This window comes from Thermobia domestica, chromosome 2, assembly GCF_964235325.1.
Source record: "Thermobia domestica chromosome 2, izTheDome1.hap1.1, whole genome shotgun sequence".
NCBI lineage: Eukaryota > Metazoa > Arthropoda > Insecta > Zygentoma > Lepismatidae > Thermobia > Thermobia domestica.
This window is the reverse complement of record NC_137455.1, coordinates 333,533,394-333,547,018: the sequence shown is the minus strand read 5'-3', so window position 1 is coordinate 333,547,018 and position 13,625 is coordinate 333,533,394. Positions and strand designations below refer to the sequence as shown.

Genomic DNA, 13,625 nt, shown 5'->3' with positions numbered 1-13,625 from the left:
AATCATTCGACACGGCAGCTCAGTGGTAGAGCGCTTCCTCTTTTGCGTGGGGTCCTATTGTTTTGATCACCACCCAAGGAAATTTGTAGTGGACAATATCATATCCGTGGTTTTTCTCAGGGTACTCCTACTTCTTCCCACTTTTCATTCCACAAATTCCTCTATTATTATTGACTGGCTTTAATAATTGCGCGCGGTGGCTCAGTGGTATAGCGCTTCCTCTGGTGGACCAATTAACATTGAGGTGGATGAGATCGTATCCGTGGGTTTTCTCAGGGTACTCCCGATTCTTCCTACTCTTCATTCCACCAATTCCTGTATTATCATTAACTTGTTTTAATCATTGGGAGCGGTGGCTCAGTGGTAGAGCGCTTCCTCTGGTGCGTGGGGTCCTTATTGTTTCGATCTCCAGTCAAGTAAGTTTGTTGTTGACAAGATCGTCTTCGTGGTTTTTCTCAGGGTACTCCCGCTTCTTCACACTTTCCATTCCACCAACTTCTCTATTAGCATTGACGCTTTAATCGTTGGGCGCGATAGCGCAGTGGTAGAGCTCTATCTCTGGTGCATGGGGTCCTTATTGTTTCGATTCCCGGCCTAGTAAGTTTGTGGTGGACAAGGTCGTATTCGTGGGTCTTCCCAGGTACTCTCGCTTCCTCCCACATTTCATTCAACCAATTCTTCTATCATCATTGGCTTGCTTTAATCATTGGAGATGCCTTGGTCCCTTGAGGATTGCGGTGATGTAAGAAATCAGATTCGATCCCAAGCATTTGGGTTGTGATGTAAACCTTTGCTGTGGTTCAGTCTCAGTATTTTATTACGCGAGATAAAGCCATCCATACAGCTATAAATGTTGTTCTATCTTGTGCAAGCAGGTATTGATTTTGAGCCAATTCGGAACCACATTTTTGGCGCTTTGAGGCCAGAAACCGATTTCGGACATTACGCTGTCCTCAAACTACTAGGATCTTTTCAATGTTACCATCCGCGTCCAACAACCCCATGTTTAAAAGGGAAATAGAAAGGACTCGTGTCTAAAACTTCCGAACCCAGTTTCTTGAGGTTCAAGAGTAGGGATCGATTTCTGATATCACCATTGTGCTCAACGGATCAAAACCTTTGAAATGTCGCCAACGCCGTCCAATAACTTCATCTTTAACAGGTGAATAGAAGGGACCTGAGCCCATAACGTCAGGACCCCATTCCTTGAGCTTCGTGGTCTGAGCCTGATTTCTGACATTACTACTGCACTCAGGGGCAGTGGTTAGGGATGGGCACGAGCGAGTTCGAGTGTTTTTTTTTTAACTTGATTCGACTCGAAACAGACATCTTTTAGCTCGACTCGGGAACTCGACTCGAAAAATTTCTTCTGACTCCACTCGAAACTGGACTCGAATTTGGATCGAGTTTCGAGTCGAGTCGAGCCAAATCGAGCCAAATCTTGTGTGTAGTTTCAAGTTCCTTTTTCACTTATTCTGCATAAACAATATAATTATTATCAATGTTGCTACTTCCACTACAGCTTATTATTATTATTATTATTATTATTATTATTATTATTATTATTATTATTATTATTATTATTATTATTATTATTATTATTATTATTATTATTATTAAATTCTGTAATTAAGCTTGAAAGATAGGCGGTTTCCATCTGAATACTAAAAACTAGTTAACTGCCGATTTCGGTAGTCGTGAAATCTAGGACACAAGGACATCGTTCACGAGGTTCTGGGTTTGAGTTCCGGAGGATCAAGTATTCGTGCTTGGGCCAAAATTTGTTAAAAGTTATAGCGTGCCAGGAAAACATGTTTAAAACTGTTCTGCCTGGGTCTACGGTTGTCAACGACTTGTGCGGCTTGGCTCACAGCTTATTCAATTTCGAACCGAACCGAGAACCGAACCGGATGTGCACGAGTCGAGACACAATTTGTAAAATTCGAGTCGAATCGAGACTGCTCGTAAAAATCTTGATTCGACTCGAATGTCTCAAAACTCTTCACATATTTTTAACAATAGTTTTGAAGAAACTAATCACTCAGAAACAGTTATATATATATATATATATATATATATATATATATATATTATACAGGTGCGGATCGAAGGGGAGCTACAGCCCTCTTGACACTCAGGTATACACTGGATAAAATAGGCTTCAATCTTGCTTTACACTGGATAAAGCGGCAAACAGTGATTTAGTCGCTCCCTTGATCATATCCTGGATCCGGGGCTTTAAGGGTTCATAGCTGTAAAACTATGGGACCTATCGTTAGGGATGCGCACGAGACGAGTCGAGACAGAATTTTCCTGACAAATTTCGAGTCGAGACACGGCTCTTGCAATAAAAAAGAATACATTTTTCGAGTCGAGACATCACTTTTACAGCACATTTTCGAGACGAGAAAGCCTCAAATCTTGTCTCGTGCGCATCCCTACCTATCGTGGTCGGGTTAAGACTTCACTTAGAAACTAATATGTGCGCTATCCAAAAATACAATGTTTCAGAATCTAGAGTACACATGCGACAATTTTTAGAGAGGAACTTTGGCTATGTGCATATAATTTGAAGTACTCACCAAATACCTGTATAAAAATTGTTGCAGAAGTATGTTAGAATTCTAAAATATGGATATTTGGACAGCGCACGTACTAGTTCCTAAATAAGGTCTTGACAGTACTACGGTAGGTCGCCTAGTTTTGGAGCTATGGACCTTTAAAGTTCATTTCTTCATGTTTTTGGCAGCCTATAACTCCGAAATTAAGCATTTGTGCGCCCAGGTTTGTTATTACCTTTTGTCTTATCTTGGTGTCAGGAACAGTATTTCTTCCAGATATGTTTTTGGGGCACTGCCCCCCTCCCGGAGCTCTGAGAGTGCCCCCGGAGGAGACCAAAATATTACGTCTATAATACAATAATAAATAGAATAGTACCAGCAGTGCTCCCCTCACCCTGAACATTTTTTCTGAAAGAACAACTGGTCAGGAATCTCCTTGCATTTTTTAAATGGAGTATCGCATCGCAGTTTGCAGTGCAAATGGGAATGCAATGCAGCGCAAACATGGAAATGCAACATTGCATTTACATGTTTGCACTGCAAATTGAAAAATGTATTGCAAATTGCGATACATCTTTGTGTCTTAAATTACTACATAAGCTAAAATAAGGAGCAAGTTAAAAATATATTACTATTATTTCAAGAAACTTCCCCCGACTTGAAGGGTCGGTTATTGCAAGAAAAAATGCCTCGACTTTGAATTACAATAGTTTTCCACTTTTGTATTTCCTTCCCTTTGTCAGTTTATTGTTACTGGGTCATTCTCCAGATCTTCTCAGGTTTCGGGTGATTATCCTTGTTTCTGAGCGTGTAATAATAAAAAAAATGTTCCTTGAAGAAAAGGCGCATTGGCAGCAGATTGGACCTAGCCGATATATGGTATATATAGCATGATTGTGGGTTGGTTAGTAAAACGCAGAAGTGCGTACAGTAGATCAATAAAACAGTAACGGTATTCTTCAATGCCAAAAATACAGTATAGGAAATTACTCATCTTTATCTCTCTTTTCTTTTTGCTTTCCATTTGAAGTACTGATATACCTGATACCCATTTACGTTCCTTGTTAAAAACAACATATGTTTTAGCAAGATTTCTTCTTGGGAGACGCCGCGAACCTCAAAAAACATCCCGAACAAATGGACTCTCTCTTTCTGTGTGTGTTTGAACCAATGAGTTGTTTTTCCTAAACCTAATTGTTGAATTTGCCGCTGTGGTAAAACTATTTCGCTCAATTTGACAAATAATATAATAAAATATAATACTTATCCAGCAATGAGCGTGGATTGCAAGGAAAAGCAGTGAACTCTAAAGTACCCCTGTAGCAGGGGCGGATCCAGAACGGACTTCTGGGGGGGGGGGGCGTGGATTGTAATACTGCTACTTAGCTAGTTTTAAGAGCTCCAAATTTTGGGATGGGTTTTATTTATATATAAAATAAGAAAGCTTCCTCTTCCGTGGGAGGGGGGCGATTGCCCCGATCGCTCCCTGGATCCGTGTCTGCCCTATAGCCTCTCCTCGAAATTAAATGCATTGATCTATTATTTCCAATTCGAAGTCATTTTCGCTTCCATGTTAATGGTGCCGGAGTTCTTCTTCTTTGTATCTCTGTACTCAAGAAAATAATAATAATAATAATAATAATAATAATAATAATAATAATAATAATAATAATAATAATAAAGCATCTGAATAATAACGATATTTTTAACCCCCCTTCTTTAAACTTTCTGTGTATTTCTCTGAATCTGGATATGTTGTTTTATAGTGTATAATACAAAAAGGCTTCAAACAGCAATCAGGCAAAAATTATTTGTGTAAAAGACACAAACGCCTTATCAGTGGCTCTGCAAAGAAGTACTAAACAACTGACGTTGTTTCTGCTTGCCTTTAAACATAATGTTACGGTTTACAAGGCACAGACAAAAGTAGAGAGCAACGTGAAATTTCGCCTAAGGGCACCTTCGTTGCTAAACTGAAGACTAGCACTCTGTCAACATATTGCATAGCTATCAATAAGTCACACTCAAAGGTTCTTTCTAAACGTTTTGGTATAACAGGTTAATCAAACTACGCTGTTGTAGGTAAGGGATGAGACTCTGAATGACCGATAAGTGTTGGAGTTCAGAGCCGTAGCTAGAAATTTCGTTGCCCGGGGCGAAGTAGAATTCGGCGTCCCCCGACACTCACCTTACCAAACTTTGACTTTTTCTTTCTGTGCTTTTATTTTTAACATATAAGAGAAACACCTTTTTGTTGTTATGCTACGCTGTTTTTTCTTTTTTATCAAGCCGCTTAGACAGACCATTGCAACAGCCAAAAGCGATCGTTATGTATTCTTTAACAAATCAGAGCCACTCTCAAGAGGCTTATTTTAGACCTGCTGCTAAACTTGCCAAACTACCTTGTATACAAATCCATTTGGAGAATAATTATGAAAAAAGCATGGAGTCGATTCTCCTACGTCAGGACGACCATGTTAGACATGGAGTTGCTGGACGCGAGTGGTAGCGTTGGAAAGGCCCGGGTCCCCTGAGTGCAGTAGTAATGTCAGAAGTCTGGCCCAGGCCACGCAACTAAAGGAATGGGGTCCTGACGTTATGGATTCGGGTCCCTTCTATTCACCTATTAAAGATGAAGTTGTTGGACGGCGTTGGCGGCATTTAAAAGGTTTTGATCCGTTGAGCACAATTGTGATGTCAGAAGTCGATCCCTAAACTTGAACGTCAAGAAACTGGGTCCGGAAGTTTTAGACACGGGCTCTTTCTATTCCCCTTTTAAACATGGGGTTGTTGGACGCGGATGGTAACATTGGAAAGATCCTAGTCGTTTGAAAACAGCGTAATGTCCGAAGTCAGTTTCTGGCCTCAAAGCGCCAAAAATGAGGTTCCGCATTGGCTCAATATCAATACCTGGTTGCGTAAGATAAAACAACATTTATAGCTGTATGGATGGTTTTACCTCGCGTAATAAAATACTGAGACTGAACCACAGCAAAGGTTTACATCACAACCCAAATGCTTGGGACCGAATCTGAATTCTTACATCACCGCAATGCTCAAGGGACCAAGACCTCTCCAATGTTTAAAGCAAGTCAATGATGATAGAAGAATTGGTTGAATGAAAAGTGGCAAAAAGCGGGAGTACCCTGAGAAAACCTACGGATACGATCTTGTCCAACGCAAACTTACTTGCCCGGGGATCGAAACAATAAAGACCACACGCACCAGAGTAAGCGGTTTACCATTCAGCCCCACAACAAGAACAAGAAAATTTGAAGTTACTTGGAAATATTTTAGAAGCAATATCTTTCAATGGTAAAGACCACTGCCCGATGATCCTGTTTTAATAACTCCATGAGCAGAAAGGACTGATATGTCCCTCTCCTATATGGTATTTTTCAAACCATATACTTTATCGGGAATATTATCCTTTATTCTTCAATTCATGAATTGTTTGAGGTTGAAGTGAGCATAAATGTTTTCATACTTAGGAGTCTGGATATGCAAACCTGCTTACCGTGGGGATTTACTTCTGTGAAATTTGGTCCATGAAGTTATACAAAAACCGGTAAAATAAGGAACGTTAACATTCTTACAATGAGAACAGATTTCAATTCCCGGTGGGAGTTAGCGTACGCACGACTTTATCCTGGGAGACCCGGGTTCGATTCCCGGTGGGAGCTCATGTGTTTCGTATTCCATGTTAATCAGTAGGTCCACGTCTCCTATAGCCACGCAGCTGACCGGGCAGTTAAACTCAAAATCACAATCACCACCACACGGCGGGAGTTTACATGGTTCGGGTTTTACGTTAATCAATATGTCCACGTCATATATGGTCTTGCTGTTGAAAGAGACGTTAAACTCCAAATCAATTCAACTCATTAAGATAAGAGTTCTGAGTTTAATACCAACTTGAAACCATACGTTCAAAGCAAAAATTGAAATAAAATGAAATCTTTATGTTTAACGTCCCATGGTTATGCCGGTTAGGCTAAAGGAGACGGTGATAATGAGAAAGGAGTGAAATGGTGGAATGAAGAAAGTGGGAGGAAACGGGAGAACCCCGAGAAAACCCACCAGCACGGCGTTTGTCCACCACAAAGTCCAAACGGCGCGAGCTGGGATCGAATTAGGGACCCGAAGCACCGGAGGTGAACGCTCTACCACTAAGCCACCGCACCCCCCAAAATGAAAATTATAGAGAGAATAAATATGGTTGTATTTTTCATAGGCCCAAAGTGGCTTAGTGGTAGAACGTTCACCTCTGGTGCATGGGGTCCTTGGTTCGATCCCAGCTTGCACAAAGTCAGATTTGTGGTGAAGAAACACCGTGTGCGTTCGTTTCTTCAGGATTCTCCTGTTTCCTCCTACCTACATCGTTGCACAATTTTCGTTCACTTCTCATCATCACCGTCTCGTTTACCTAGCCGACATAAGCATGGGACGTCAAACTTAATTTAATTTCATTTCATTGAAAAAATTACTATAATTCATAATCTGCATCTTTATAAAGCAACTTTAACAATCATATGGATGTATAATGCTTAAATTGAATTAAATGGCAATTGCAGTAATCTGCAATATTTTAGGTTTCTCATTTATTTACATCAAATGTTTAGTCATTTGATACTTTATAGCAAGAATATTAACTGCTATATAAGACACTATTATATACCTGTGGCGTGGAAGACCCTGGTTTGATTCCCAACGGGAGCTCACGTTTTTCCGTTTCTATGTTAATCAGTAGGTCCCGTCTCATATAGCCTCGCTGCTGAAAAGGGCGCTAAACTCAAAATCAACTCAACTCAATAATTATCTATACATTGAATTTAATAATAAGGAGGGAGGCCGAATAAAGAGGGAGACCTTAAAATTTAAAACGTAGGGTCAGTGTGAGTCAGAGAGGTCACGGGGGGTGGTGTGTCACAGTTAGTCACGTCCTGTTGACCCACGATCCACTGACCTACTCACAAATCTTGACCCAATTGACTCACTCCATCTCTGGACTGTACACACAGATAAAGCAGACATATATGTAATCTGACCTTACTTGGCCTTCACTAATTTAAGATAATCTACAAAAAATGAAAGAAAGCAATTTCAAACGCAAAAATATAGAAATGTATTTTCAACGGAACAAAAAAAAAAAAAAAGTAACAGCCAAGAGTTGAACCCGAATTTCTGCACTCAGCAAGCAGACGTCTTACCGACTTACCCACGGCATATCTTCCGATTTCTGGTTTTGAAACTTTATTTACACTGCGTGTGTTACCTAACAACGTTACGAGATGTCCTTACTGTCGTGTTAACACGCGTTCAGTAAATTTACGAAGTCGCTCTTTTAATCCAAAATCAATTCGACACACACACACACACACACACACACACACACACACACACACACACATATATATATATATATATATATATATATATATATATATATATAGATAGATAGATAGATAGATAGATATAGATATAGATAGATAGATAGATAGATAGATAGATAGATAGATAGATATGTTGGTGCACCAGTAAGCTCCCAAGAGTACAGATTAATTCATTCTTGATTTTAATCTACAGAACAAATGTTTTTTATGAAAGCAAGGGGACTGCTACCCATAGATGGCTAAGTGAGGTAAATAAAATTTAAACTTCAAATGGAACTGGGGTGGCTCACCGACAATGGCTGATTTAACACGTTTGATAACAGCGCGGGTAATAGCTAGTTTACAGATAGAGCCTGTGTAGGTAAGTGGATACCGCGTAAGACTGTTATTCTAAGGGTGTGGGGTTCGAGTCTCGGCCTAGACTGAGTTAATTTTTTTTCAACACTATAAATGATGTTCGCGTTTGATACTGAAAGAGATTTATCCTATGAAGGGAGAAAACCCACGATGGAGTCAGGGGGAAAGACGGACACTGTTTATCCTTAAGTGTTAAAATTTAATTTATTCCCATGTCTTTTGCTCTTTCCTTTCCCTCTTTCCTTCTTTTCTCATTTTGTTTAGCTTTCCATACTTTTTCGGTCTCTGCATGATGCGTATTATTCTTTTCGTTTCCTTTGCATTAATTCCTATCTCTTTGATCTTAAAGTAAATGGAATTTCTGTAGATTTATCTCGTGGTTGTTTCTCTAAGTGATGCTCTCAGATAGTAATACTTTTTCCTCCAAATGGAGGAATATCCTGGCATGTTATGTTTTCGGGCACGTATTTGCTGTCATGTTGGTTGTCCAACTATCAGACATCGAGTGAAACTATTCTGCTACTGGAAAAAGCTATCATTTCTTATGTATCCAACCTCCATTTTCTAAAGTCGCTGACTGTACAATCGTATATACAGTTTTGCTCAGCAAATGATTAGTTTATACATTATTTTGCTTCTAACTTTCTAAAAAATATACTTCCTTTACTTCATAAAATGTTTTCTAAACATTTCTTTAAAAAACATTTCCGGTAAATATTTGGGATATTTCTCAGATATAACGAGGAATATATTTTCTCCAGTAACGGAAGAGTATATTCTGAAAACAATGTAAAAATGTTTCTATAATATATCAGAAAATCTTGGTAACTAAAAACACAAAATATTTTCCAAAACATAACGGAAAACATTTTCTATTCATTTTTAATGTGTTTAATTTTCCCTGTTTTGAAGTTTTATATTCAAAATTCGATAAAATATTCTGGAAATATTGTACTAAAATATTGTACGAAAATATTTTATTTAAGTTATAAGAGAAGATTACCAAAATACTTTTGTAAAAATTAGGTAAACCTTTTTAAAACATTTCTGAAAAACATTTCTTATACCACGAAAGAATTTATTTTTAAAATATTCTAAACCTTTTTAAAAATATATATTCAATATGTTTTCTCGTAAAAATAGAAAATATTGCAAATAAGGTATTAGAAAACATTTTTTAAATATATGGAATATATTTCGTTTCATTGTTTTCCGTATCATATATGGAAAACATTTTTAGTATCATTTCGAAAACATTTTCCTTCTCAACAGTGAAAACATATTACATTACATCCAAAACAACATTTCTAATATATTTTGTGAATATTTTCCTGGATTTACTTTCCGGCTAGCATTCTCAAAATGTACTCTCAGTAATTTCTAAAATGTTTTACAAACATTTTTGAGAAAATATTTTCGGAAAATATTCGGAATACATTGGGGAAACCAGCATGGAAATCTCCAGAGAATGAAAACCTTTTGGAAACCAAGGAAAATATTTTCTTTTGATTGAGGAAATATTCCTTGCTGTGTGGGAGCCCACTTCCAAAGGAGTGGGTGGCTCTGATTAAAATTACATATTTTGCAATGTGCCATGTGTATCAAAAGGATATTTGATACCACTATGAATTAAAAAGAAAGAAAAAATATGGATTGTAAAGCAAGGTTTTATTTTCTTTTAAAAATACTAGTCATAATTTAGCAACTAATAGTTGCCATGAAACTTAGAACTTGAAACATTACTAGCTGAAATACCTGTTCTTTGCGCGGGAAGGATACCGTATTGTTTATGCAAAATCTTTGAGAGTAAAGAAATGAGTGAAATATATAACGTCAAGCAATTCCTTTATCGATTTTCGGTCCAGCTGATATGCACGTTCTTCTCACGGAAAGAAATAAGGCTGATACAAGAGAAAGCAAAAATCTGAAAGATATGCAACCTGGACGGCAGGAGAAATGATTGAGTTGCCTACCTCACAGGAATATGGATCACTGTACAAGATTTTTCTATACGTTTGACCCCTCAGTCGAAAATGAAAGAAAACAGCTTCGTACACGATTAGCTATATTTGTGTGTACAAAACTTGTTGGCCCGTTTTCATAAATTCACTGTAGCTTTATTATTGAATACATTGTCACTAAACCTGCAGACGTATTAAAAAATTCAAAGGTTTTCAGTGACATATTACAAGTGCTCTATACGTGGCCTCCCAGCAATTCTGCAAATATCAAGTAGATAATCAAGTTCTTCCATGACCTGTTACAACTATGTCGAAAAGTCAACTGACTTTGTAATCAGATGCCAAGGATCGTAGCAATTGCAAGCTATAAGGCTTCTGCTTCAAATTGTTTCCGTAAGGTATTCCAAACGATAGGTTGTGGAATGTGGGATACGGACAAAATCTCGCGGCCGAAACATCGCCGCCCAAAATCTCGCCGGCCAAAACCTCGCGTGGCCAAAACCTCGCCGCCCAAAATCTCGCGTGGCGAAAACCTCGCCGCCCAAAACCTTGCGGAACAAAATCTTGCCGGGCCAAAACCTCGCGTGGCCAAAACCTCGCCGCCCAAAAGCTCGCGGGACAAAATCTCGTCGGGCCAAAACCTCGTCATCCAAAACATCGCGTGGCCAAAACCTCGCCGCCAAAACCTCGTGGGCCAATATATATATATATATATCTCCCACTCCCCCTCCCTTTTGTTGTGCCGACAAAGTGAAATTATAAAAGACATCCTAGGCTCAAACCTCATCTATGTTGAAAATTTGATTGAGATCGGTAGGATGGTTCAAGAGGTATAATGTAATAAACATAGTCATTTAATTTTTATATATATAGATTTCCAAAGCATGCATTAGAATTTTTCTTGTCATTATTTTAATGTAATTATGTGCTATTACTAAATATATACATATAGTAATATATAGAACATTCTACATTGAAGAAATCGTCGTGAAGAGGTTTTATCCTGACAGCATTTATTCCCAGGCGACACTACGTCTCGCTTAATTTAGACCAGGCGAGATTCTGTGTCGCGAGATCATTAGAACGAGGTTTTGGTTAGGCGAGATTTTGGATATGGCGATATTTTGGGGCGCGAGGTTTTGACAAGGCGAGGTTTCGACTCGGGGAGATTTTGGGCCGCGAGGTTTTGGGAGGCAAGGTTTTGGTCCGCGAGGTTTTGTGCCCAAACCGTGGAATGTATAGCTCTTTGCTTTCTGTCCGTCGACTTCTGTGGACTTTGTACAAAACGCTCGCACACGCTCAATAGTTTCTTCAGTCACTGTAGATCGAGCACTTGATATCCCCTTACAGAGGCACCCTGAAACTGTAAATTGTGCATATCGTCGCCGCCTGTCCTGATCTTGAATAAATAAATGTTCACTGCTTCGCTCTCATGGCAGAAATCGAAATATATATATAAAACTTTTAAAGTTTTTCAATATATCTACAATGCTTTTGTGACAATGTTTCCAATAATAAACCTACAGTGAATTTATGAAATCGGGTCAATCATTTGTAATAACCTGGTACATTTTTTTTTTTTTAAATTTTTCAGTTGATCGATGTCCCTGCTCTTAGAGGTATGTCATAATATCGACATAAACATACTTACGTTCTCTTTGACAAACAAATTGATATGTGTAAACTTTTTCCACGAATACAATATTAAATCTAGCAACACAAACAGCAGGCCCAACAATGGAAAACAGTTGGCTAGCCAACTTCCAATGTTGGGCCTATGTTGTAATCAGCCGCTTTGCCGATAATTTCCCAACCAACTTTACTGCTAACATGTAATCCCTTCGCAAGAATTAAAATGGTTATTAGATGTGCGAGGTCGAAAATGTTGGATAAATGGCGGCAAATTGTTGGTTAGCCAACAGACACTTTAAACGACATTGGGGCAACATGCTTTTCTACAATATAGAGACTATTAGCATACATAGAGCCTAACAAGTGTCACGAGATCATGAACTAAATCTAGAAAGTTTTATAAAGTTTGAAAGGGAAAAATAGTAGTGAAAATTTGGACTCAAGTAAGAACGACAACGTATTATTCTGGCATAGGTAATAAGTACTTTTAAAAGCAACTCTGCTTTTCCAATAACAAAAACACGGAATATGAAAGAAAAAGTTCAGTTGAAGGATATTTTAAAGCAAGAAAGTGAAGAAATTATAGATATATAAAAGGCAACCTTGCGAAAATGGGGGAGCAAGTTAACAGTTCAAGTATTAGCGTTAACATTCTAGTGGAAATCTCTCTGCAAAGAGATTCTCTACAGACGCGGATTAAACGAGTTTACTGTCAGTTTTACAACTGAGCATTGTGAGAGCTTGACATGGAGTATCACGAGATTCTAATATTAGTAAACTGTCTATTTATGTTCTCTAAATGAAGGTAAAGATATTAATAAGCAACACAGCCTTTTGGTAAAGCCATTAATGACCATTCCTTGTTCTCTGTGAATTATCACTTACTTAAGGTCGAGGCAATTTGATCCAGTTCTTCAAATGGGCCCTTTCCAATGTAACTTTTTTTTGTAGTTTTCTTTTTAAGACATAGTAACTTAGTTTTCAGCCCCGTTCGTCTTTTCTCCTACATTCGTAAGTAGTATTAGCGTCAGTTTACATAAGTGCACGTTATAGACAAACTAATCTCTCTGTTATATCATTACAAATACGTATTACCAGTGTACTGCTAGGGTATAGACTCCAAAATGAACTTAGAGAAAATGTTAGCACATCAGAACTTCTTGTGTTTATGTGTGGTATTAATGCAATGTTTTCCAATTCTCTAAAATAGTTGTAATCAAACCCGAAGTCTCGGATTCATCCCCTTATATCTTTGGGGCAAACCTAACAAATCATTACATCTTTTCTCAACTGCACTTCCACTGGGGATCCAAGAACTCAAGAGGCAGCGAGCACCTCCTTAATGGAATCAGGTAAGAGTAAGCAAACATTACAGTAAAGTGTGTTATGAAATTTATATAATCTACTTTGTATTTCTTTTAACTTGAATTAAGTAGTTGAACACTTACGCATTAAGAAAAAGAAAGATCTTATATTTATATTATATTATTTTCAACGTACTGGGTTTGAAACTTCCATTTTTTTAAATTTATTTTTTGTTAGGATCACTAAAGCCTTAAAATGAAGTTGTTTTTGTCGTCATACTAATGGCAGACATGTGGGTAATATGTAAGATAATCAAAATTTTAACTTTAACGGGAGGCATATAAATAGCAGGGAGGGGGTAGGGAAAGAAGTGTAAAATTTCCAGATTGCATTTGTAACAGTGTTTTCAAGTTACA

General features: G+C 38.0%; 1 protein-coding gene across 2 annotated transcripts in view; it reads left to right on the top strand.

Annotated features, from left to right (window-relative positions):
* The window catches only part of CAH9 (Carbonic anhydrase 9), a 152,842-nt gene that overhangs the window by 114,862 nt on the left and 24,355 nt on the right, over positions 1-13,625 (top strand). For both annotated transcript variants that reach the window (XM_081749143.1, XM_081749141.1), the window contains one exon: positions 13,115-13,256. In XM_081749143.1, coding sequence (XP_081605269.1) covers positions 13,115-13,256 — 142 coding nt within the window. The remainder of the gene's footprint in view (positions 1-13,114; positions 13,257-13,625) is intronic.